Below are 27,014 nucleotides of genomic sequence, written 5' to 3'. Positions count from 1 at the left end.
TGCTTAGCATGTTGACAGTGACTAGGTTAACATTCATCATGTCTACATGGATGATATGATGACATGATAGTCTGTCAACAAACTGTTCCGGGTGGTCTAGTCGTTTTACCTGATCCTGGCAGCATTGGCTTCTCCACGCCATCATCCGGGTCCTGGTGGTCACATGAGGAGCAGTTGCTGCAGGGTAATTTGAGGAGCGGCGTTCCAGGGAGTATTCTTCCCCCCTATTCCTATATCCCTAATCTCTACCCCTAAACTTTGTTCAAAACAACAGATCCTAAATCAATCTAATGCTGCTGTGAGGCTGAAAACTATCCACAAAAACATTTAGCATTTTTCTGCCAATCTATACAAATTTCTACATAGAAAAGGCAAGATTTCCTCTATTCTAAACTACATAAATATGAATTAAATATTATTAAAGTGCTTTTAGAATTGTTTTAGTTTAAATCATTTACATTATGCATTTACTGTATTAAATTAACTACTGTATGGCTGATTTCTGAAAACATAATATGAATGTTCTAGGTAATAACATGCTTAGAGTCTTATAAACTTATAAATTCTGGGCAAAATATTAAAATCGATATGGTCTAAACATAGTTGCTATTTCTGTCAAACATCAAACATTTTTCAGAAAACACTACTTAAATTCTTTTGCATTGAAAATCTTTGTTGATTGAAGGCTGATGGTAGAAATTTCTGTATGATTTTTTTAGCAGACACTTTGAACTCTTTGTTTCTTAGACTGTAGATGATAGGATTTAATCCTGGAGTTACAACAGTGTAGAATACAGAGACAAATTTCTTTAGATCAGAGGAATACTTTGAGTGAGGACCAACATACATAAATATCATGGTTCCATAATAGATTAATACCACAGTAAGATGAGCTCCACATGTGGAGAAAGTTCGACTCCGGCTATTCTTAGACTTCATTTGGAATATCGAGATCACAATGAACAAATAGGATACCAAGGTCAGTAATAAAGAAGAAAAAAGCACAAGAAGTGATAAAATAAAAATTGAGATTTCTGTGGAGTAGATGTTACCACATGATAGCTCCAGGAGAGGGGGGATGTCACAAAAAAAGTGATTTACTTGTCGAGACTCACAAAAATCTAACCGGGCAATAAGAAGAGCAGGAATCAACCCTGTCAAAACACCAGTTATCCAGGAGCCTGCAACTAGTTTAAAACATGTGCTGGTGTCCATTAGGCTGGAATAATAAAGTGGTTTACAAATGGCCATGTATCGATCATAAGCCATAACTAACAGTAAATAACATTCAGTGGCTCCAAATGTAACAAAGAAAAACAGTTGGGTCATACATCCAGCAAAAGATATATTATTACTCTTTAGCAATAGGTTGGCAAGAAGTTTGGGTACGATTGTCATTGTGTACCATACCTCCAGGAAAGAGAGACTGGTGAGAAAAAAGTACATGGGTGTTTGAAGAGAGTAGTCTATTACAACTACAGTCATAATGATGAGATTACCAGTGACAGTCACTAGGAAAATAAGAAAAAATAGAATGAACAGAGAGACGTTGGGTTCTGCTACAGTTAAAAATCCCAGAATTGTAAAGTCATTTCCACTGGTTTGGTTGGCAAATTGCATGGCACATCCATTCAAACGCTACCTGCGCAGAAACAATCAAGATTAGCAATTAAAGATAACATATTAGTTACTTTAACATTAAAAAATCACTAGCAAGGGCTGTATCCAATTAGACTCGAAAAGCAGAGTTTTGTGAAAAGTTTTCGGACAAAATTGCTTATTTTCCAATCCTACTGCTGAAGTTTTCGCACCTGCGAATTCTCCATAGACAAAAACCAATTAAATGTTTTCACCATCTCAAAGCAGGTGAAAAGTTGTGCAAAATCTCTATTTTGGGATAAAAATTTTGGGACTTGGCTCTGAATCCCTCCCTCCTCCCCCCCACTCAATGACAAATTATTAAATAAATATTTTTGTAATTCACTTAATTTGGCCAATAATTACATGTCATTTTTGGGGTGAAAAAATTTAAAGTGTTGCAAAATGGATATAAAATACTGTGTCTGTTATTTTGGGTGGTCTGCATGGATTGGACATCTGTTTTAAACATTGCAGGTGGCTGCAGTAGGTGTTAAAAATTTTTAAAAGTGCACATTTATGACACAAAAATATACTTGCACCTACTGTATATTAATGTATCCCTAATTTAACTGCAGCATTTATTTTGGCAAAAAAAAATGCTTTCCATCATTTTTCCACTGTTACACAAAAATGCATATAACATCCATTTGACACAATTTAAGAACCCAAAATATTTTTATTAGGTCCACTAATAAACTTCTACATTGATTTCCTATGTCAGTTAGGCTTTTTATGGGGTACAGACAGATTTCACCAAAATCTGTTATACTTTTCGCAGGTTAGACTTTCGTGCAAATGCGATTTTGCGTTTATTGTAATAGGATAGTGCGAAAAATAGGAGAACATATAGACAATATACGTGAAAATATTGCACCAAAAGTCCCGAAGTGTGCGAAAACTTCTCCGATGTAAAGTTTTTGCTTTATCGCGTCTAATTGGATATGGCCCTAAAAGTGTTAATTCTATAGCCCTTTATAAAACTACAAGGATGTACTGTAGATGAGAAGCCAAAATGCTGTTTTATTATATTGTGCACCTTTTTCTGTGATTAGGCCCATTTATACCGAAAAGTAGATTGCTTAAAATGTCAAAATGATGTCACCTGCAGAGATGAAAACTTGGAAGGCTAAGGGGTCTATTTACTAAGCAGTGTTAGGAGTCAGAGTGAAAAGTGATAAGGTGCCAGCCAATCAGCTCCCAACTACCATGTTACAGGCTGTGTTTGAAAAATTACAGTTGGGAGCTGATTGGCTGGCACCTTATCACTTTCTTATCACTTTTCACTCTGTCGCCTAACACTGCTTAGTAAATAGACCCCTAAATATCTTATTAAAGTTATAATAGGCAGTACATGAATCCAGAACACTCACCCAAAAATATCTGGCTCTTTACAAAAGAAAAAAAAAAAAATTCCGGTATGATTAAACAAGGCCTTGTTTTTGTGTATAATTAAATTTGTCAATTATTAAAAATTCAATACATAGATACTGGGCTATTGCATACTGCTGTTTTTGTCATTGTGGTAGATGATTTACCATTATTGTGCACAATCACGTCACACATTGCAAAATATATATATATATATATATATATATATATATATATATATATATTTTAATTACTCAAATATAAGGGATCATACCTATATTTGTTCTATGAAATAAATGGCGGTGAGGGTATCATTTCTAAAAGTTGGCTCCTATAACCACAGGCAATAATGCATAAAGAAAAAACAAAGTCAAGTAAGTACATGGATAGACATACAGTATGTTCCAACATTTAGACATGCAAATCCTGGATGAAAGAAACCTTGATCGCAGCCACCAAACTGTTTAAAATGCCCATTTTTTAGTGAAATTCTGCCCCTTTCTAGGTTTGCTAATCGAGACTGTCCCGCTAAAATCAGGACAGTTGGTCTAGTTATAAGCAGAGTAACCTAAAGTTATTAGTTGTGTATTAAAAGAATCAGTATTTTGATCTCTCCTTTTAATCTTTGTATTAATGGCATTGTAGAGTGCATAGAATGTAAGGTGTCTGTAGTTGCTTATGACATTAAACTGTCTAGGGTTTTTAACAGAGCAAAATAGTAATTTGCTATATACTGTAGAGATTTATGCAAAGTGGATAACTGGGCTGTAAAATGGCAGAGTTAACACAAACCTGAGGGCACTCAGTGCCAGACAGCTGCTACAAAGACAAATAATACACAGTAAATTAAAGAGCTACATTTTAAAAAGGGTTTAAAAAAACTATATTGTGTACTACTTTGGTGAAATGGCATATAATGTATACAATATTGGAGGTCAATATAAAGATTTGCAACAGACTTTTCATATCAAGGAAATTAGAATTGAAGAAAGACAGCACATGCAGCATGTGCACAAAGGTTAGCATTGCTGTCTCAGAGCACTGAGTTGGATTTCCATATATAGAGTTTGTATGTTCTACATATTCTTGCATGGGTTTCCTCTGGGCAATCCAGTTTTCTGGCATATATATGCAGTTGTGAGCTACTGCATTTGAATCTTAAAACTAAAAACAGAACTAAAGGTTTATGGTTGTTTGTATAAGGGTGTTTTCCATAATTTAGTGTGCCATGGCTACAATATAGTAAATTATAATTGCAATATACTTCATCTTCCTTATACATATCCTGGTATTTTGTGTCTCATTAAATGCTAATCACATTAACTGCTGGAGCATACACTATTTAGTCTACATATCTGTTAACATAAATCAGCATGATGTTTATATTTCTTTACAGTCTCAACATTCAAGAATTCTGGTCATTTGGCTCAAAAAAATTTAATTTCTAATATACAATGAGTGTTTAAAAAAAGGAAAAATGTATATGTTCAAAATGGATGAAAACTGTGTATTTTAATGTTTGATTGGAGACATTTTAGCCCACATTAAATATGAAATGATGGGAGCTTTCATGCTTGTTCATACAGTGGGTATGATGCATACTCAGAAATATAGGGTGTTCTCATTTATCATGTACGACAATACTGCATATTGGCTATTATTGTTCTGTATTGTAACTGTTGCCCTTCCCAAAGATTATGTCTAATATTGCATACACATGTAACGATTTTGTAACCAACGATTTTCTGTCAGATTTTCCCTTGAAAAAGTGACCGATTTTTTGAAGTGTAATGAACAATTTTTTGAACGATGAACGAATAATGTTCCTTCCCTTAATGAAAATCGTCATGTTGGACAGTCTGAAATGGACAATGAACGATAACTACAAACTACAAATGGGAGTGCGCATTTGTGATTATCGTTCATTGTTATAACTCATAAACTGAATGATTTTTTTGAACGACAAATCAGTCAAAAAATCGTTACGTGTGTATGCACCTTAAGGTGGATGGGATCCAAGTCATGTTTCCTATTTGGAGAGATTTGGTATAGTCTGCACCAGGATTGTGGCTCAGGTGGGCCAGATTGCAGGGATTAAAGAATACTAACAGCAGAGTGTTCATGTGTCCAGGATCATTACAACTGGCAGTTATCAGGGTTGTCATATTAAATGAACCAGTGTTCTGAAGAACCTGCTTTAAAATGTGAGAAAGTATACAGTATGAGGGTATGAAGAACCTGCAGAGAAAGGATCTTGTCTTGTGCTACATAATGACTAAATATACTGTATATCACAGGGATCTATTTCACAGGTTCTCAAACTCGGTCCTCAGGACCCCAAACAGTGCATGTTTTACAAGTCTCCTTACAGAATCGCAAGTGAAATAATTAGCACCACCTGTGGATTTTTTAAAATGTGTCAGTGAGTAATGAATACACCTGTGCACCTGCTTGGTGACCTGTAAAACGTGAACTGTGTGGGGTCCTGGGGATAGAGTTTGAGAACCACTGATCTATTTGAATTGAGTACTGGAATAGTATGTTGATCTAAATTAAATGTTTAAGTAACTTTTGAGCTTCTGCAAAAGTCAGTATTCTTTGTATAGATTGCAGATTTTTTAATGAATGAGTGAGTGAGGCAGAACTAAAATGTATACAGCGGGGATTTCCCATCATCTGAAGTCAGACAAAAAAATACACATTGTACATACTATGGGCCTGTTTCAGAGATGGACACAGAGAAGAATTTTTTTGCCACTGGCATGCATCACAGGCGCACTGCAGAAATGGGTTACAGTGGTTGCAGAGAAGATTTATTCACAAAGTGAGTGACACGTCTTCATCATTTGAGGGAAGTAACACGCAGGCGTGCTGGGACCATTTTCTGGGCTTGCTCTAGTGAACCTCTGTGAATTTGTTTGCAGCTGGAGAGGCCCCAGTGTCTTAGAAGAGAGCATAAGGCCGAAGCATATGCTTACAGGTTGAGTCTCCGATACCCAAAATGCTTGGGACCAGGGGTATTTTGGATAACGGAATATTCCGTATTTTGGAATATTTGCATATTATAATGAAATATCTTGGGAATGGGACCCAAATATACATACAGAATACATTTATGTGTTATATAGACCTTATACACACAGCCTTCAGATAATTTTATACAATATTTTCAATAATTTTGTGGCTCAAACAAAGTTTGTGTACATACATAAAATTCAGTTATGTTTCATATACACCTTATACACAGCCTAAATGTAATTTTCTACAATATTTTTAATAATTTGTGCCTTTGACAAAGTTTGTGTACATAGAACCATCAAAAATCAAAGGTTTCATTATCTCAGTCATGCCAAAAAAATTCTGTGTTTCTGAATATTTGGATATGGGAGACTCAACCTGTACTCAGAAGTTTGAGTGTGACTGATGTTTCTGCTTTTCTACATAAGCGGCAGATGCGAGGTGGGCATCTCAGTGTACAAGACATCGGCTAAGTCATTAGCATATTTTTGCAGGTCCATCCCGTACTTAATCACACATCAGATGCTATGCATGCACCACATATGGGATAAAATGCATATTTTTCAGTATGTAATTAATGTCTGTTTTTTGTCATAAATTGTGCAGTATATTTTTATCCAATTGTATATCAGCCCCACAAATGTCTAAAAATATTTTTTTATCTGTTTGTCAACTTAGACATTTCTCTATACTGTACCTACCACATACTGTACATAGATTGTTTGTGTGACCATGTAAGACAAGTCCTTAGATAATTCTTCCAATAAGGAGCATCTCATGCTAAAACCATACTTAAAGTGTTTTCAGACTAGCCATCCCTTTTCCCATAGCCTACAGTAACTAAACTTTTTGGCAAACTGAAACAAGCAGTTTGTTGATTTCTCTACAGCTAAGAAATTTACATAATTTTCATTGACAATATAAAAAGTTTTAAATTGTTGCATTATATACTGTATGATTATTTCCAGGCACTGCATTTGTAATGTTAATACATGATATTGAGGTTTGAGACAAAAAATACATTAATCTAAAAGTCCAAGAATACACAGAAGTAATTTAAGAAATGTCTTAATAACAGATTATTATTCAAGAAGAATAGGTGAAAGCATTACACTTTGGTATTATTGTTCTAGTGGTCCACTGACTTACTATCTCTCACCCAGTGAATGGAACCTCTCCTCTGAACCAGGAGTGTGGATGAGGTATATCAATGTTTTCAAAGCCCCACAGAGATGAAACTGCCATGTTCCCTGAAGATAAAGAATATAATGATAATTAGTTAATGAAAAAGATTATCCTTATTATGTTATTATGTTATACTGTAACTAGTTTCAACCAGTCACAGGAAATTAGTGATTAGGATTTATAAAGGTGGTGCAGTATTTTTACACAAAAAATAATATTCACTTTTTGATATAAGAATATTATTTTTATTTATTCTGCTCCAGTTAGTCATGTATACATTTTACATTACCCAAGCAAATGTCATATTTTTAGGGCAGACACAAATAGAAATATTACTCAACTGAAATTCTATTTTTATTTACAATAAAGTATTACATTACAGATCGCAACTGCGAATGCAATAGCGATTGCATGCTAATCCACTTCGATTGCTATAATATAAGATGTCCACTTTACCTTACACACTTCAGTAATGTTTAGCAATGCTGCAAAACCATTGGTACAATTGAGTACCATCGCAGCCTCACGCACACCTGCACAAGGTCTGACCTTACTCAGAAATTGCTAACTTCATCGCACGCTATGAGTCCTCAGGCTGCGTACGCCATTACAGTGGCTAATTTATGCATGCCCCTGCAACGGCATTCAAACGCACTGGCACACCTGCGTTCCACCGACCACCTCCCATCACCACTCACAAATGGTACTTCCTGTCAATCACTCTGCAATGGGTCTACAAAGTAACTCAGATCGCAGTGGTCGGTTCGTGCACTGCGATGCATATGTATGCGCAAAATGCAACAATCAACCGATTGCATACGTAATCGCAGTTGCGAGTGGTAATGAATCAGGCCCTTAGTTTGCTCACCTGGAATGTGCAGAGTTTGAGTGACAAGGTAAAGCGTGCTGTGGTGCTGTCCCAGGTTCATAAATATGCCGCTGATATGGTCTGACTGGTAGAGATCCACCTTTATGGTGAGAAGGTACCCGCCCTTAAAAAATTATGGGTGTGCTGGGCCTACCATTCAACACATACTTTGTATTCCTAAGGAGTTACCATATTAGTTAAGAAACAACTTAATTATAGTTTGGAGTTTGTTTAGACAAACCCCCCCATGGGCTCCGTTTGTTTTTCTTAGGGCATATATTTACATTAGTCCTCTTGTTATATTGGCTTTTTATATCCATCTCTCTTTTAATAATGATGTACTATGAAAAGCAGCTATTTTTATGGCCCAGTCTCCCCCACCATTTGTTTAAGAGATTTTAATAATGTTTTAGAGCAGTGGTTCTCAAACTCAGTCCTCAGGACCCCACACAGTTTATGTTTTCCAGGTCACCTACCAGGTGCACAGGTGTATTCATTACGCACTGACACATTTTAAAAGATCCACAGGTGGAGCTAGTTATTTCACTTATCATTCTGTGAGGAGACCTGGAAAACATGCACTGTTTGGGGTCCCGAGGACCGAGTTTGAGAACCTGTGCTTTAGAGCCTTCTTTGGATTGTTGTCAAGCCCACTGATTTCTTTTTGCCTGTGCAGACTCTCTTTGCAAGACTCATGGATTAAATGGGCCTGGTGGATGTTTTTGGCAGAATAGATATGCTCATAGTAGACAATTTTCCTGCCAGTCCACTACCCATCGCTCTCTCTCTCGTTAAGATATAATTTTTAACTCCTGCTCATTGCTGCCACTAGTTTTGCATAAAAAGTATTTATCTAGGTGCATTTCAGGTCATTCCCCTGTTTCTATAATATCAGACCTTCTGGGGAACAGTGGCATTTCCTTTTAGAAGATTAATACGTTCACGGTCAGAAGTACATCAGGATGCCTTATTAATAGAACAAAAAGAGTGGTCTGACTAAGTCCAAGCATAGGCTCCTTTTTTCTAGGCATACTCCCAGGTGAATGTGGATGTTAGCTACTTAGCATCCTGCTATTTTGGATTCAGAATGGGCCACCTGTGTTGTCGGGAGGCAGATAGTGGATACTTTTGCTGTATTTGTTAGCGAGTTTTATGAATCACATGTGGTGTATTTGTAATAGCAGTTACCTGCATACTTGAAAGGCGTGGATTTGCCGAAGCTCTCTGATGATGCTGTCATTTTTTCTTGATGTCTCTTTATAGAAGTTGGATTATGCGCTTCCTAACTTCCCTAAGAACAAAGTCCCAGGTGTGGACAGCATTCCCATTGAAACTTACAAAACTTTCCAGCAGTTTTGTTGTATTCCCTGTTTGTTAGTTATCTCAATGTTGTTAGAAGGATCTGCTTATTGTGGATTCCTATCACCTTGATCCACTTTGGACCACTGAAATAAAAATACTTGCAAAACTCTTAGGGGAATATTTACTAAAGTGAGAGTTTTTAGAAGTGGAAATGTTACCCATAGCAACCAATTAGATTCTATTTAACATTTTTAATTAGCAACCTTAGAAGATAATAGCTAGAATCTGATTTGTTCCTATGTGCAACATCTCCACTTCTAAGAACTCTCACTTTAGTAAATATACCTCAGTGTTTTATCTTAACACTGTGATTATGCAAATAATCCACCCTGACCAAACAAGCTTTATGCCTAGCAAGTCCATTGTTCAGAATTTGAGACTGCTATTTATGCATCTCCAGGCCTCCAACTCTGATTCTCTGATTAAGAATGGGTAGTGGTGGTGTCCCTGGATGATACCAAGGCCTTTGACTCAATGGAGAGTATTCCATTGGTTTGGCTTTGGTTCCAATTTTTTGTGCATTCCTCTCTGGAAGCCCACCTTACAGTTAATGGTTTCACATCAAAGCTGTTTGATCTGGGACATGGCACTAGGTAGGGCTGCACTTTGTCATCTACATAATTTGTACTAGTTCTAGTGTTAGAAGTGGAGAGCGCAACTGCACAGCCACCAGTATGGGTCCTCCGGGGATTATGCTTTATTCCGTTAGAAAGATAGATGCCAACACAATTACTGTGCATACACAGCGCCATCTTGCTTACTGTGTATAAGTGACATAGTGGGAAATGGACATATCCCTGTTAGCTCCAAAGACCTGCGCCTTTCATCCGCATTGACTGCTGATCCAGCACCTACACCACTACCACATACCCGAGATAGTCACCGACTGGTGCTCAGTATAAACCTTGCTCTGCTAGAAATTCCGGGTTCATGCTCCTCCTCTACCAGTGTAACACTGAGTATGGCTGTACTACCACTTGCATAATAAACCACACTGCCTGGTTAAGCTACAGTACATTGGACTGGTTCTTGGGTCATTTTGCACTCCGCTGGTGTGTACATTTAACTCTGCTAAACCCACCACCTGTACACACATTTGCAACATATAGAACCCCTAGCCTGTTATATTAGAGTACATTCTGACATACATGGTCTACCCTGTGGAGATATGGTTGATACCATTGCATTGTATGCAGACAATGGACCTCATACAGAGTCGGTCGCAAACGCTGATGCGCTCATAACTGACTCGATGGTTAGACCTGCGCACGCGCAGCTGCCGCACTGCACATGCGCAAGCCCCGGAGCGACAGAGAAACTCTGTCGCTCTGGAGCACATTACCAAAGGGGCGGCTGTCGATGTTGATCGACAGCTTGCCCTGTTTGGTAGGCGGGCCGGGGGGGTGGTTTGCAAAATGGAGGCGTCCCTTAACGAACGCCTACTGTTTTGTTGGCGGCCGCACTGACATCATCAGTGATGTCAGTGGGGAGTTTCCTGCTCAAACAGAGCAGGAACCTCCCTGGGGCTTATGAGTGCTGAGACCCAACCTTAGGATCTCGTCGTAAGCCCTGATGGTCGCGATGGTGATCACCATCGCGACCATCAACCTGGTCGGTCGTTAAGCTGTGGGTGGTGACCCACAGCTTAACTAACGACAAGGAGGCGGTCGTTCAGGATGCAAGCGGCCGCCCTGATTCAGTGCAACCGCTTGCAACTAACAACCGCCTCTGAATGAGGTCCAATGTGCTTTTGTTTTTGGTGATATGTTTGAATTTTACTTAGACCTTTTAGATTAATTGGAATATCTAAAATTGTGGCCCTCAGGGTTTTGTCTCCAGCAATGGTGGCTTCTGCTCACTCTTTGCAGTTGACCGATTGTTAGAGTATCTAGGTGTAAATCTTTATCCATTCACTGAGACCTTTAAAATGAATTTGCATATATGGATGAAATTACCCCTTTGTTTGACTGGCAAGATAAATCTGTTTAAAATTATAATGCAACCTAAATATCTTTCTATTTTACAGCACTCCCCTATATATATCCCAAATTGTTTATTTCAGATGATGGATGCTCTGATTTCTTCTATTGTGTGGGATGATAAGAAGGCTAGGATAAAATGTTACAGTTTATGCAGTCCAGAGAGTGAAGGTGGCCTAGCCTTATCTAACTTACAAAGTTATTACTTGGCAGCACAATTGTCACATTTGATCAACTGGGTTGCTTGTTCTCGAGGTGGGACCTTGCTGGGCTTTCTGCATGAGCAAACTGTTCCACACTATCTCTGCTACAGTCAACTTTTGTGCATCTATTTTGAATCAGACATCTGAGGTCTGGAAGGCAACAAATAACTTACTTGGATCCCAAGGATATGATGCTGTTGTGGGATAATGATTTTGATGGCAAAACATTTTGGTCTTTTTATGGTATGACTACTTTGGGTCATATTTACCAAGATAAATTGATTTAAACTTGTGACTATATTTGATTGGAGTTTCATACTCCTGATTCAAGGTTTTTCCATTATCTCCAATTATCCCTGGAATAATCATTTAATGCACTGATATATAAGAGTATTTTCAAGCTGATGACCTTGTCCAAGGTTATTGATTGTAGCAATAAAATGGCTTGGGGTTGATCTTTCTCCTTGGTTAATGACACTATGAACTATGAAAGTTCTATATACCAGCAGAATGGCAGTGTCCAAATACCATAAATGATGGTCTCCTTGCTACACTTGGTATTTAATGTAGGTTACATTTAAAATACAGTGGAGGATAAATTCATGTGGTCACTTGCAGTATATACTTTTAAAGTATGCATGTCTTACAGTATTTTACTGCATTTTCTCATCTGTTACATCACTGTACAGTATTTTTTTGTATTGGAATTGAGGTTTAGGGTTAGGAATACAGTTAGGACTAGTAGTACAGTAGTGTGACTATTTTATTACAAATTGTGTTATGGCTCACATACAGTACAGTATGTATTTTTACACAGAACTACACAGGCGTCATAAGAGGCCGGAGAAGGCGTAAGCTGACAAAGAGCTGCCAGCTAGACGTGTACATTGTACTTTATTATTTTTTAAAACTACAGTCAAGCATTAACTGTCTAAATGGTGAATGAGAAATGCTAAATACTGAACAATAAAGATTTTTTTTTACAAAACAAAGTTTTTAATATAAAACAAAGAATAACAATTTAAATTAGTTGAAAACAATGTCATGCTGTGAGCTGTCTGGTTAAACTGGTCAGCATGGTGCATGCAACAGTGGGCCCATGCTCTAAATACAGCAGCCAATTGCCATATCTGATTTTATTTTACTATTCTGTGCAGAGTAACGTGGAGTAATTACAAATGAGAAATCAAGGAAAATTCTGGCCCTGTACCAGTAAACACAGGATTTTATACACATAATTACATAAAACAACAGAATCATTAACAGTGGGGTGATTACATGTGCATGGCAATAATGGTTTTTCATTCGAGGATGCACAAAAAATGTGTCATGACAATATACAATAATGCATGTAACGGGGTCGGCTTATTAGTAAATAAGTAAGCTAAACTGATGATGCATCTGTGTTTTTTGACCATCTGATGTCCCGGTCACAATGACCATTAGTAGATAAAATTTTCTCTTTAAGCAAATACAATGTTGATTTTGTTTCTTTTAAAGCAAATATGAATACAGGCTCGTGTGTCATTTTCCAGGCATCCAACTTCACGTAGTCCATGAAAAGTCTTTTAAACAAGCTATTTTCCCTTTCATTGGAGACATTTTAACCCATATCCATCCGAGTCTCTGCAAGAGCTATAAACACATATATTAGCATAAAACCTTAATTAATTCCTTTATTCAGACAATACAGACCCCATTTTGATTTAACCTCAACACTACTCAACATGAACAATAAATGATAGGATGAATAGTTGGGTTAGAGTTTGTTCTAAAGTTACAATACTGTAAGTGCTGAAATACCATGTTAAAATAGTCTGGCTATACATCTGAATCTACTCCATTTCTCGAATAAAAAGTATGGTTCCACCTCTAGGATTGTGCTTAGGCTGGTCCAACCTGATTTTTCTCTTTACCAACATAAGGCTTGACCAGCCTAGGCTATTGGAACCATATAGGGATACGAGCTGTGTGGGGGTTCCCGCCAACATCATTCTACCAGCCCTAGCCAGTTGGCACCAGGGCTGATTCTGTCATGAGATTGGGGCCCGCAAATAAAAAAACAAACATCCCCCCTACTGCCAATAGCACTAGGTTTTAAATCCATACCCCTGGTGGCAGTGGGTATGGAGGCAATACTATTTTTAAATTAATAGTAATAATAATAATAATATTGTTTTTTAAAGGTGACATACTGGTCTCAGCAAGCCTTTCAGAGCAGAATGGCACTTTTCAAACCACAAGTGCCAGCATGCCCAGGCATCAAAGGCTCGCTGACACTTGTAGTCCATGTGTAAAAATATATTAAATAAGTGACAGGACACACACACACTGTAGAGAAAAATATTTTACTAAATAAAGATTCAACCTGTCACCCTCATTTACCCCTTTATTACTCTATCAATCCAAGGGAATGGTACCTGTATGGATTCTATGGGGTCTTTTCAAAATAAAAAGGACATCATATGACACAACTTGTCCTTTTTGGGACCCCACCACAACTAAGAGGTCAGTCTGGGGCACTCTTCATATGAATAAATTGTCAGATTGGTCAGATTGTGAAAGCTGTCTGCAAATTGATCAACCACCTTGGCGCCACTCATTCCTATCAAGAGTTTTTATAGGGAGTACTCCATCACTTAGGAATTGTCGCAGACCTATTCAGAAATTGTCACACACTTCTTTGTGAATTGTCGCAGGTCCCCATTCATTTCTATGGAGAGAGTGCGTAGGGAGTACTCCATCATTCAGAAATAGTCACACACTGATTCAGAAATTGTTGCAGCTCCCCATTTATTTCTATGTAGAATGTCCACAAGAAGTTTAACCATCAGTCAGAAATTGTCGCACACAACTTCAGAAATTGTTGCAGGTCCCCATTCATCCCCATGGAGTGTCCACAAGTTCTCCATCACTCAGAAATTGTTGTAATTGCAGTACAATCCACTATATACTGTATAAGACTGTAAATAAATATGAATTCTTATAATTTTTATCATTAATAATAATACTAGTAATAATAGAAGTAGCAGTAATAATGATAAAACAAACAAACCATGGAGTCTCCACTTTAACCTCAATAAAGACTACATTAATATATTTATATCAATTGTTGCACAACATTTGAGAAGGAAACAAAAAATCAGTGCACAGTATTAAAGTATACTTATGAATACTAGTAAATGTAATTTCACTATATTGGCTATTTGATGCATGCACCGTGTAATTTAGTAAGAGCAACATCTGGTGGTCAGAAAGTAGCATTACATCCTCCTGCTTCTCATTACATTACACTGCAAATGACTACACCAGGATACATTCAGGCGCAGTGTATAAGAAATAGCAGGCCTACTGTGCCACAAGGCTTGCGGACGATAGGTACCATATATGATGACATCTGAACATCATAGTTGGAGACTCATTTCGTGGTGGTCGAAAGACAACAAATCTCATTGACTGAGTTCTTGCAATACCCTGGCTGTGGCCCAGGTCTGTCTTTGGATGATGACACTGGTAATGTGGCTTGCCAAACTTTGTCCTAAATCATTGCCAAGTAGGACTCATGTTATGTCATTACTCCAATTTGTCCAAAATCACGCCCCAGTCCAATTGAACCCATGCTACATGGATACTTCTGAATTGGTCCTTGGCCATGGCAAAGAAAAACTTTGATTATAATATTTTGGAACATGGCAGCATGTGAAACTGACTTTCACTCTTGGCCAATATCCTGAACCTGTCACTGTAGGGTTCAAGGTGGCAGCAATGTAAGCCAACAAGGTTTTTCTCAACTTGTATTCAACATGCTTCAAGTACTGTGAATGGTAATCGTGGCCTAGAGTGACTGAATGCAAGTGACAATGGGCCTGATTCAGATGTGTACACAATGCGGATATCTGCGCAGATTAAGATATTGTTAGCCATTACGTATGCTACACTGCACATGTGATTGAATTGCAATTATGCTCACACAGAGGATTCACTCATAAATTAGCCACTGCATTCTTGCTTGCAGCAGGAGAGCCCTCTCCATGTCTGGAGACCTGCTATGTCTGCGATAGCTTATGGTGCATACACACTGTCAGATTTGTCAGATGTGTCAGATGAACGATTTGAAAGATTTTACCAATGATTTGAATGACTGAACAATTTCTTACTGCATTAAAATGAATGGAATTGTCCAAGACTGACTGCAAACACATCAGATGTCAGATATCGTTATTTGACCATTGCGAATGCTCATCGTTCATTGTTCAGACATATCAGATATTTCCTTCAGATATGAACGATTGAATGATTTTTTAAATTGTTATCGTTCAGATCTGAAGAAAAATATGACCGTGTGTATGCACCATCAGACTTACTCAGAAGGCTGATGGCCATCTGATCTGCATTCAATGTTTCTGGATTTATGTGTGAGTGGCAGATGTGAGATGCTTTTAGTGGGGAGTGTCTCTAAGCACTGGGCTACGAGTGTCTCATTAGCATATTTTCTCAACTGCAAGTCTGTGAGAGATCGCAGCTAAAATGGCATATGCATCCACATCTGAATCAGGCCCAATGTCCTTTATTGCCTCACTGAATGTGGGCACATCACTGTCGACAGCTGGGGATCTTTGCTTCTCGGTTGCTAGGGCTCAGCTGAACTTTAAACACCAATTCTATAGTTAGCTTAGGTCTCAAAGCTTAAAGAAGCCCAAAAGGAATGTTGATAACCTGCTGGAGACTCCACTACCAAATGATTGCATCTCTGCAGACCTCAGTGAAGGGATTGATAACATCCACTCTTCACTACTGTTGTCCTCCCATAAGTCAAAGGGATGTTCCCAATATCAGTCTACTAGAAAGCTTATCAATTTGGCTTGACACAACTACTATAAACTGCAGTATCCTGGTCCTTAGGTGCGATAACTCATTTTTCTCTATCAGACATGAATCAAACCACTCTCACTTCTAGGCTGGGAAGGCTTTCAGCTACTGTGTGTGCAGTATCTGGTTTCTGAGTGCCAGTTGTTTGGAGAGATCTGAACCATATCTTGCATATAGTAACCCTGCAGTTTTACCTTGGTGAGTGCTCAGGACTAAGTGAGTCCACTGCTTCCACTAAGGGCCGCCGTCAGGAGGTTAAGGCAATACAGATGTACTGGGCCTGAGCTGAGTAGGGGACCCAGTGCTCAACGACCCTGATGACCCAGTTGTGAACTGCTTCCCCAGTCCTATTACTGAGAGACAGCTCACAGCTTTTCTGTTACCATCCAGTCGAAAAGATTAAGGTTAAGCACAACCATTGGTTTTCCTTTGTTCAGGGTGACGCATGGAGCAGATGAGTGCACAGAGATTCAGAGATGTACACAAAACTTATGGTTAATGTATACCCAGTTAGTTCTGGGTATGTGCAGGGGTTCGGTATGATTTACCGCATGGCTTGCGGTTCAAATTCCGACAGCTGCAGCCCAACATGGATGAAAATCCTGACTGCACTAAGATAAGTATGAACTAACCCACCCCCCCTAACCCTAGTCCTCCCTTAGGGGTGCCTAAACCTAACCTACCCCCAGTGCCTAACCCTAACCCCCCCTTCCCCTAGCCTAATCCTAACCTCCTAGGGGGTGCCTATCCCTAAGTCCCCCCTGGGAGCCACTAACCTAACCCTCCCCCCCAGCGACTGTCCGCGCCCATCACCTGGCTCAATTTCGATAGGAAAGCCGGGTGTCGGGCTCCCGGCATAGGGATTTCGACGCCTGTCATTTAGCCCTTGCCAGGATTAGACAGTCGGGAAGCCGGTGGTCAGGATTCCGTCCATCGGCTTCCTAACTGCTTCCTATAAGCAGAATGTGTCCTGCATGCTTGCTCGCAGACTCCCCTTAGCTGCAGCATGAATGACATGCTGATTTGGAGGCATGCTAAGCCCAGGGTCTGAGTTGTCGGATGCAGACTTCCTGGCCCCCTGTCAGCCAGGCTGAGTAAGTCTAAGGTTATGCAGCCTGGCCAAAGTAGAAAACATAGAGACCGATGGTCACGATGGTTGCAATGGTGATCTGAGTGATGGTGAACCACTGTATAATTTGATTAAGCTCATGTCCCATGAACCCATAACAGAATAAACCTGTGAGAGTCTTCTGCACCTAAAGGGACTCTACAGATTGCCAACTCCTCCATCCTGTCACGGCAGACCACTAGTGGAGGATGCCCTTCAGAATATTTGTCTAGTGGGCGGCACAAATTCCGTGGCACAAATTCCATGGGTGTCCTCAAGGGGGTGTGGCAAATTATGTTGACATTCAGAATATTGACAGCTTAATGTCATGGTCTGAATGTCAACATGACACATTTGTGGCTGAAATGGGCAAATACACTAAATAGAATCAGCTGGATTAAGGCCACATGGGGGGTACATATTGTAGAACTTGTTCTCCATATTATGACAATTCAATGACTGCTCCCTGTTAGCAGAACACATACTCTATTCATATTGGTTTCACTAATGGTGCATACACACGATCAGATTTTTCCTTCAGATATGAACGATAACGATTTAAAAATCGTTCAGTCGTTCATATCTGAAGGAAAATCGTTCATATCTGACATGCCTGAACGATGGACGATCAACGATGCGCGTTCCCGTTTGTCAGATAACGATATCTGACATCTGATGGGTTTGCAGTCAGACTTGGATGATTCCATTCATTTTAATGCAGTCAAAAATCGTTCAATCGTTCAAATCGTTCAAAACTTTGGTAAAATCGTTCAAATCGTTCAGATCGTTTAATCGTTCAATCGTTCATCTGACAAATCTGACAAGTCTGACAAATCTGACCGTGTGTACGCTCCATTAGAGTAGAAAAATCTTTTATATGCCAGGACAAAAACACAAGAAATTAAAAAAAAACAGGATTTCCGGTGGGCGGAGCATTGCGACGGACCCATTTTACTGAGATCTCTGTCTTGAACTAGCCTAATCTGCACCCATCTACCGATATTCTGACTTTAAGTTTAGCCTACTAGACAGATCTGTGTGCTGGGCATCTTGACTGTCTGGGAATACCTTTTATTTTTGCTGGCAGAGCCATATAATTACTGTAGTCTAGCCTGATAGTGCTGGGGTCTGCTGGCATGCTAGGCTGTCATTGTCACGAGGTCACGTCTTCCACCCCTCTTCCATACCTTGTTACCCAATTCTCCTCACCTACTACCTACTTATACTCCCTAATTTACCTGGCTGATTTGTACTGACATTGAAAAATTGGCTGCAGGTGTCTTCAGTACTATCTCAGCGGGGTTGGGAGTGGCACTGTACCAGAGATGGTGCGCTGTACCCCTGTGGTGGGGCCTGCCATTCGGAGCTGTCTTCCTATATTCAACACTCCTGTCCATGGTGACTGGTGGTGGGGGAAAGGAACCGCTGCTGACCGAGGTGGGCTGCTGCTTCTGGATACCACTGCCTCTGTTCTCCCTGGCATCGCTGCTATTGGTAGGATGGTACTGTGTCAGGGCTGGGAAGCCTAAACTGCAGCTGCCTGAGACACCTGTGTCCCTCAGTGACTGGTCCTGCTGGAGGGTAGCGGGAGTTGCTTTCCTTCTGTGCTGCATTCTGGAGGCTGGCTTGTTCCATCAATGGGGTTCTCCCTCCTGATGCCTTGCATATTGGACACCTTGCCCCTTCACTGCTCATCTGGAGTACATGGAGGTCCATGAACTCTACTGACAAGGACTCTCGTGGCCTCTTCTACTACTCCTGGCTGAGATCATCTCTACAAGTGTTTGCTGGCTTGCTCGGCTGACTGTGGAGCTCAGGAAGTCATTATTCTCTCAGATGGAACTTGTTGAATAATTTCAGGGACTCTGATCTCGTTTTAATTTTATGGTAAAAGTGTCTTCCCCCATTTTCATATCCTAAATTTGATGTCACACTGTTATAATTTGTGGATGTAAGAAACTACAGTTAGTTATATTCTCAGGTATAACCATGGTGTAATATTATAACAAAATGTTAGTTTTGTCTTTTTATCTTGCTATGCCACCTAGTGGCGGATAGTAGTTTAGCTACTCATCATTTATTCTGGTTTATTTTGTATAGCAATAATTGTTTTTGTTTTATACTCACACTGATAGTGTGGTTTATTATTACAAATCTGCTGACTGCGACCACCATATTTAGAAGTCACTAGGGTTTTTTTTTTCTCTGCCATATTCCTATAGTTTAGTAACTTATTCACCTTGCTAACAACTGTTAATTTCTACTAAATTCGTCCACAATTCTATTCCAAGTTATTATTTTTTATTTCACCAGGCTGGATAGTGGCGAACAATAACCAATATACTTTACAGTATGTTAGCCGTATTGGTGTAGTTCGCTGTCATAGGTTTGCCGGTACCTGGAGTTGCTGTAATTATATTTTTGATTTATACTTACACTGCTGCCTGGTGATGGTTTTACTGATACTCACCTGAAGATTACCTACTAATGCATATTCATTTTGACATATTGCTAAGTGCTTCAACTGAACTTACTTGCTATATTGTTGATGTGTTTATTTAAGTCTTTATTTTATTGGATACAAGTGTTCACCCTTTAGAACTCAGGCCCTGATTCAGAGCCGGACGCTCTGACAGAGCGCTCGCTCTGAATCAGGGCCGTCCCTGCTCCTTTTTGGAGCGGCATCCTGGCTGCTCGCATAGCTGTAGGTGACCACCCACAGCTATAGCGAGCAGCCAAAATGATGGTCACGATGGTCAAGACCATCGCGACCATCGGGCTTGCAACGAGACCCTTGTGGTAGGGTAAGGGTAAGGGTAAGCCCTGGAGTGCTTTTGGCTCTATCAGAGCCAAAAGCACTCCCAGTGACATCACTAGTGATGCCAGTGGGGCCGGCCCCAGACGGTAGGCGTTCCATGGAAACATCTCCGTCTGGGCAGCAACGCCCCCGGCACGCCCACCAAAGGGGGCGTGCTGTCAATCACCATCGACAGCACGCCCCCTTTGGTGCGAGACCCATAACGACGGCTTGGCCATCGTTATTCGGGTCTCGCGCATGCGCACGACGGACCCGGGTCTGTCGTGCGCATGTGCACTTGGGCACCATCACCCCGCTTGCGAGCGATCAGCGCTCGCGAGCGGGTCTAAATCAGGCCCTCAGTCATTTTTCACTATTCATCGAGTTTCACTAGATTTATGTAATTATTAGGTGTCATCCAGGGGCATATTACCATTTTTCTGGCCAATATTTCTCTCCATGGTAGGGTCAAATACTTGCATAAAACTCAAACAGCTTCAATGGGGAAAACACATAACCAACTCAACAAACCTAATTCCACTAGGGATGTGCCAGTATCTAAAACTTTAGCATCAGGGTCCACATCCCCTTCAATTACACCCCCTGAGAGTCCTCCTTTATATACCATCCCTGAATCCCATACAAACATCCATTAACGCAATTTTAGCCTGCAATTTTTGAACAGCATACGAGTGATAATGAAGATGCCATTTTGGTGCTTCAAAACACAGTTGAGGAACAGGCACAATATATAGCAACTATGGAATCCAAGTTATATGGCTTGAAAAATTATCATAGGCGAAACAACCTAAGGTTCATTGGCATTCCAGAAAATAAAAGGGTCTGACTTATTTGATCTCCTCAGTATGGACAATATTAATATGCTAAATGTCCCTACCACTTCTGGCACTGTGATAATAGAGAGGGCACATCACCTTGGACCTGAACGGGACTCCCGTAATGCATATCCTAGACTAGTCATTGCAAAATTTCTGAACTATCTGGATAAGGAGAACATTTTGATAGCATACAGGAAACAACGCATGCTCATGATGCGTGACTTTAAGGTCTTAATATTTCAGGATTTTTCTGTCTCTGTCACCCAGAAGCATAGAGAATTCACCCCTATCTGTAAGCATTTGTTTGATAATAAATTCAATTTGCTCTATTGTACCCAGCAAAGCTCAGGGGCTGATGGTAAACCCATTGTATTTGAGGACCCGCTCTTGGCCAGAAATCACTTTGAAATTTCTCAGAATACATCTTCCACCAATCCAACCCCTAATAGATGAGTACTAATATATGTTTTTGTTCAGGTGTGGATACCATGCTATTACTATTTGTTACCTTTTGATCTATTGCTGATCGCCTCTACAGTGCTTGGCAATCATTAATAATACAGCTCTCCATGATCATGTATTTGTTGTTCTCTTTTGTTTTCCTCTCTTTTTTTTTTCTATCCCCTCTTTTCCTTTTCTTTGTGCCCCTTGGGCCGTGTATGCCTGCGATCTGGTCATTATCCACTCCTTGGATCCTCTTTCATCTTACTTGCTGGGATGAAACAGAAGACACTCCATTGCAGCTTCCTGGCTGGACTTCTCTCTGTAGACCTGGGGTAGGTTAATGTCTTTGCAGTCCTTATCACAAGCTAATTTGCAGCTTAATTTTACTTCCTTAAGATGTATGTCATGGAATGAAGCGTGTCTAAACTCAATTATTAAAAGACGTAAGGTCCTGTGTCATCTTAAATGTTTTTGTCCTGATATTATGATGATACAGGAAACACATTGGTTGAAGAGTGCTCACTCTACTTTAAATAGCCCTTGGATACAGGAATGTGTGTCTGCCTCATATTGTAAGAAAAAACGTGGTGTTGCCATATTATTTAGCAGACACTTAGCTTATACTGTTACAAATACATTGGCGGACCCTGAGGGCAGGTTTCTCATGGTTCATGAGAACCATGGTGAGCGCTTTATACTCCTTAATATAAATGCGCCAAATTTTTCAAATTTTTCCTTTTATAAGTCTATTTCTAATTTACTTATACCCCTTTTCCACCTAAATTTCGGGTCTGACCCGGAGTTGGAACAAAGTTCCTATCCGGATCAGACCCGGAATTTTGCCGGCGCCGACTCGGGATATTCCCGAGTCAGCGCCGCTCACACCGCAGTCAGGTCTGCATAGACCCGGCTTTTGGGGAGTGAAAGTGGTCGCTTGGAGATGACGTCATCTCCAAGTGCCACTGAAGCCGGACCAATCGGCCGGCTAGCAGCGCACTTCAGGTCATCGTGACCCGGAGTGCGCTGTTCTCACAGCAGGGTTTCACGGGCTTAGCCCGTGTAAAACCCTGCTAGTTACCTGGGTTGGATTGCCAGGTCACTCGACCCGGTGATCCAACCCTCTCCCCTTTTACACCAGGGAGCTGCCCGGGTTAACCCTTCAAAAACCCGGGTTTTAGCTCCGGTGTAAAAGGGGTATTATGAAACATGATACACCTAACCTTATAATCAGCGGTGATTTTAAGCATTTTGGACCACTCTAATCCACCGATTAGACCTTCAGTTTCTCCACGAGAAGGTATTCTCTGCTCTCATCATGCTCTCATCGATGCTTGGTGACTCCGGAATGCTTCCAGTCATTAATTAACCTTTCACTCTCGAGTACATGACTCTTTTACTAGAATTGATTACATTATAATTGCAGAAAGTTTATTTTTCTGTATAGTACGGACTTATATTGATGATATTATCATTTCTGACCACTCCCCTGTTGTGTTGGATTTGACACGACTTAATCCTCTGAATACTTCCTACCTTTGGCACTTCCCTTCCTTCCTTTCACAAAACAAGGACTTTCAAAAGTACCTGAAAGTCAAATGGCATGAATACTTGGATGATAACATTGACCACTGGGGCAACCCAGTATTATTTTGGGAAGCGTCAAAAGCAGTCATGAGGGGTCATGTCATATCGCATATCGTACTTGGCGAAACGTAATAAAGACCGTAAGGATAAATTGCACGTTTTAACTAGTAGATTATGTACCTCCTATAATCATTATTTGTCCTTTACAACAGCTGAGAAAAAAATCCCTTTACCTTCAAAGTAAACAATTATTGGAGACTTTTCTTTTACAGGCGGCTACACTTAGGACATATTATACCAAAAATCACTATTTTCAATGGGGAGGCAAGACAGGTAGACTTTTAGCATTCATGGCCAACCGACAAAAGAAAATACATTACATCACTAATCTTTGTGACCCTACAATGGGAGCAACACTTGCCTCTCAGTCCGACATATCAAAGCTTTTGGAAGTATATTTCCAAAGTTTACATACAGCCGAAACACCCAGTTTAGAAAATGCAGAGATCTTTCTTAATGAAGCTTTGTTACCAAAACTGAGGGAATGTTTCGAAGAGAAAATCACAGAGGAGGAAGTTGTCATGGCTATTAATTAATTCAAATTAAATAAATCACCTGGTCCTGATGGTTTGACAGCAAATAATTATAATATTCTAAAAGATGATATTACTCCCACTTTTACTGCAACAAATTTACTCAGATAACATTGCATATCCTTCATTTACTGAGGCATGGACAATTTTAATACCAAAACCAGAAATAAATACTTCCTTGTCTTCATATAGACCCATCACTTTGCTTAACCATGATTATAAAATCTTGACAAAAGTTATATCTTTTAGATTGCATAATATGATGCGTACGCTCCTTACCTCACATCAACTTGGGTTCACAAAAGGGTGTCACTCTGTATTTGGCATTTGCTCGGCGATTGTAGTCTTGGCCTCCCTCCCAGCAAGTCTGCGATCTTCCACTATTCTATTGAACCTGGATGCGGAGAAGGCCTTTGACAAAATTCTGTGGGACTATTTATTCTTAGTCCTGGATTCCAGGGAATTTGGAACATCGTTTATTAACGCAATCAAGTACCTTTATTTGAATCCATGTACTAAGCTACTTGTCAATGGCCTTTGCGGTAATACAATACACATGTTTAAAGGTACGAGAGAGGGATGTCCGCTATCACCCCTTTTATTTAATCTTGCACTGGACCCGCTAATCCGTATTCTTCAGAATTGTTTGCTGTTGCGTGGTGCTTTTATTGGAGAATGCGAATGAAAGCTTTTGGCTTTTGCAGATGACATTTTGCTTTTCATATCAAATCCGGAAATTAGTTTGACCCCCTTATTTGGAAAATTGGAACAATTTGGCCACATTTCTGGGTTCACAATAAACTTTACCAAATCTATGACACTAGCTTTGGGTAATAGACCTTTTAGACCTATAGACAATCTAGGTGGATTGCAGTGGGCTACGTCTAGTATACCTTACCTGGGCATATAAGTTCCCAAAAATATCCAAAACTTACACTCTTTGAACGTCACTTCGATAATAAATAAGATTTTTGTGGAAATGGAAAGCTGGCAACACTTTCAGCTTTCACACTAGGGAAGGGCCAATCTAATAAAAATTATATTTTTTCTTAAACTGCTATACCCTCTGCAGGTCCTCCTGATACTTCTCACTCTAACTGATATTAAAAAGATAGATGCCACATTGCGAAATTTATTTAGAACAACAAAAAAACAAACCTCAGTTTGAAAATTCTTCAACACACTAAGGAAGGGGGGGAGTTAATTTTCCCCATACTCTTCTTTACAAACAAGCTGCAATCTGTAGGTGCATTAAGTATTGGATTTTATGTAGAAATCATTTTGCGAATTATGCCTTAGAGAAAAAATTCCTGTCTGGTATGGACTTATGGTGCATACACATGGTCAGATGTCAGATGAACGATTGAACGATTTGAACGATATGAATGATTTACCATCGATTTGAATGATTTGACCAATTTTTGCCTGTATTAAAATGAATGGAAATGTCCAAATCTGACTGCAAACACATCAGATGTCAGATATCATTATCTGACAAACGGGAACACGCTTCGTTCATCGTTCATCTGACAAACATGTCAGATATGTCAGATTTTCCTTCAGATATGAACGATTAAATGATTTTTTAAATCGTTATTGTATAGATCTGAAGGAAAATCTGACCGTGTGTATGCACCATTGGACTATTTTTTACATATGCTTAAACATGATATACTATCACCTCTGTTTGATTACCCACTGCTGATGTCAGCATGGTCAACATGGCATTCTGTACATAATATATTTAAGATCCATGCTTCTTATTCATTACATCTCCCTCTGCTGGGGAACAACGGCTTTTTGAACGGGTCTTCCATACACCCTTTCCGAAGGTGGGATTTGCGGGGCCTCTGTGCAGTTAGTCATTTCACCAATTCCTTGCTTTAGTGCCCCTTAACATTTGAGCAGGCACACACATGGTACAAATTTCTTCAGTCCTGTAACTTAGCTATTTTACAATCACAACACTACACCAGTAGAGTCTTATCCTTTTTATCTCCCTTGGATTGGGATAATCAGTTGGATACTGCTTTCTTGACCGCAGGTTAATCATATTGGGCTATAGCTCTTTTTTTTATAACATATTAAGAGTTCCTTCCTTGCGGGAACATTCACCATGGGCATTACTAGATGGCAGACCTGCTTTCCAGATCTAACGAAGGCTAACATTTTGCACACACTACAATATTCCCTTCAAACATTGACTGCTACAGACTATTTTATAGGGGTTATCTTTCTCCTAGGCATTGTCACCTAATTGATATTGCAACATTCTCTGTGTGTAGTAAATGTACCCATTTGGAGGCATCTTTATATCATTGCCTATGAGACTGTAGGGTCATTAAGAAATTTTGGATTGAAGTAAAGCAGTATGTGTTAATGGACTTAGTTAATTATCTTCCGGAATGGGCAGTGTTGGGATATATTCTGAGGACAACTAGAGTTTCTAAGGGCAGTAAAAAAACTATTGTTGCTTATCTCGGCTGTAGCTAAAAAATGTATCCTCCAGCAATGGATTAATCCTGCCCCTCCCTTCATTAGCCATGTTCAAAGAGAAATTATTCTATATCTTCAAAATGGATTGGGTTGACTCCTCTCTTTACAAGGAAAAGAAAACAGAGCATTTTTTCTCAATTTGGGAAAGCTTTATTGATACTTTAAATTCTGAGATTAAAAGACAAATACAACAATGTTTCAAGTCAACACAATGGTATGAAACTAGAATGTTTCTACAGGTCCCCCCAATTACTTACACTTAAAAAACAATGATGGCCTTGGACACGGGAGTGCATGGCTCATATTCCCTTCCCATCTTACCCACCCCCTTTTTTTTCCCCCTCTATTCCTCTCTCTTTCTTCTCCTCCACCCTTAACCGGTTTTTATCTTTCCATCTATTTCCTTCATTGTTGGTGAAGTCACTACAATATTTTCTTGGCTATTCTTATACTGGTTGGGAAAAAGAGAAAATAGTGGTGAAGTCCTTATCTCAAGACCTCAAGTTGAACATATTACAAGCTGTAACTTTTTGTTCACTTCATTGTTGCCTTAATATTGTAAATATGATATACTTTTGTGGTATATGTATTTGTACATTATATTATATCTGCTGACTTCAATAAAAACATTTTTTAAAAAAAAGAAATCCTTAAAACATT

General features: G+C 39.5%; 1 protein-coding gene across 1 annotated transcript; it reads right to left on the bottom strand.

Annotated features, from left to right (window-relative positions):
* Nucleotides 1-633: 633 nt before the first annotated feature.
* Nucleotides 634-1,620, bottom strand: LOC148526497 (olfactory receptor 11L1-like). Its single transcript, XM_088470157.1, has one exon. The coding sequence runs from the start codon at nucleotides 1,618-1,620 to the stop codon at nucleotides 634-636; it is 987 nt and encodes a 328-aa protein (XP_088326283.1).
* Between the last annotated feature and the right edge of the window lie 25,394 nt (nucleotides 1,621-27,014).

Source organism: Taudactylus pleione, unplaced genomic scaffold, assembly GCF_031769625.1.
Source record: "Taudactylus pleione unplaced genomic scaffold, aTauple2 ptg000095l, whole genome shotgun sequence".
Classification (NCBI taxonomy): domain Eukaryota; kingdom Metazoa; phylum Chordata; class Amphibia; order Anura; family Myobatrachidae; genus Taudactylus; species Taudactylus pleione.
This window is presented reverse-complemented; position numbering and strand designations above follow the sequence as displayed.

Coding starts and splice junctions, on each gene's coding strand:
- LOC148526497 (XM_088470157.1), bottom strand. CDS start 1,620: ATGCAATTTGCCAACCAAACCAGTGGAAATGACTTTACAATTCTGGGA.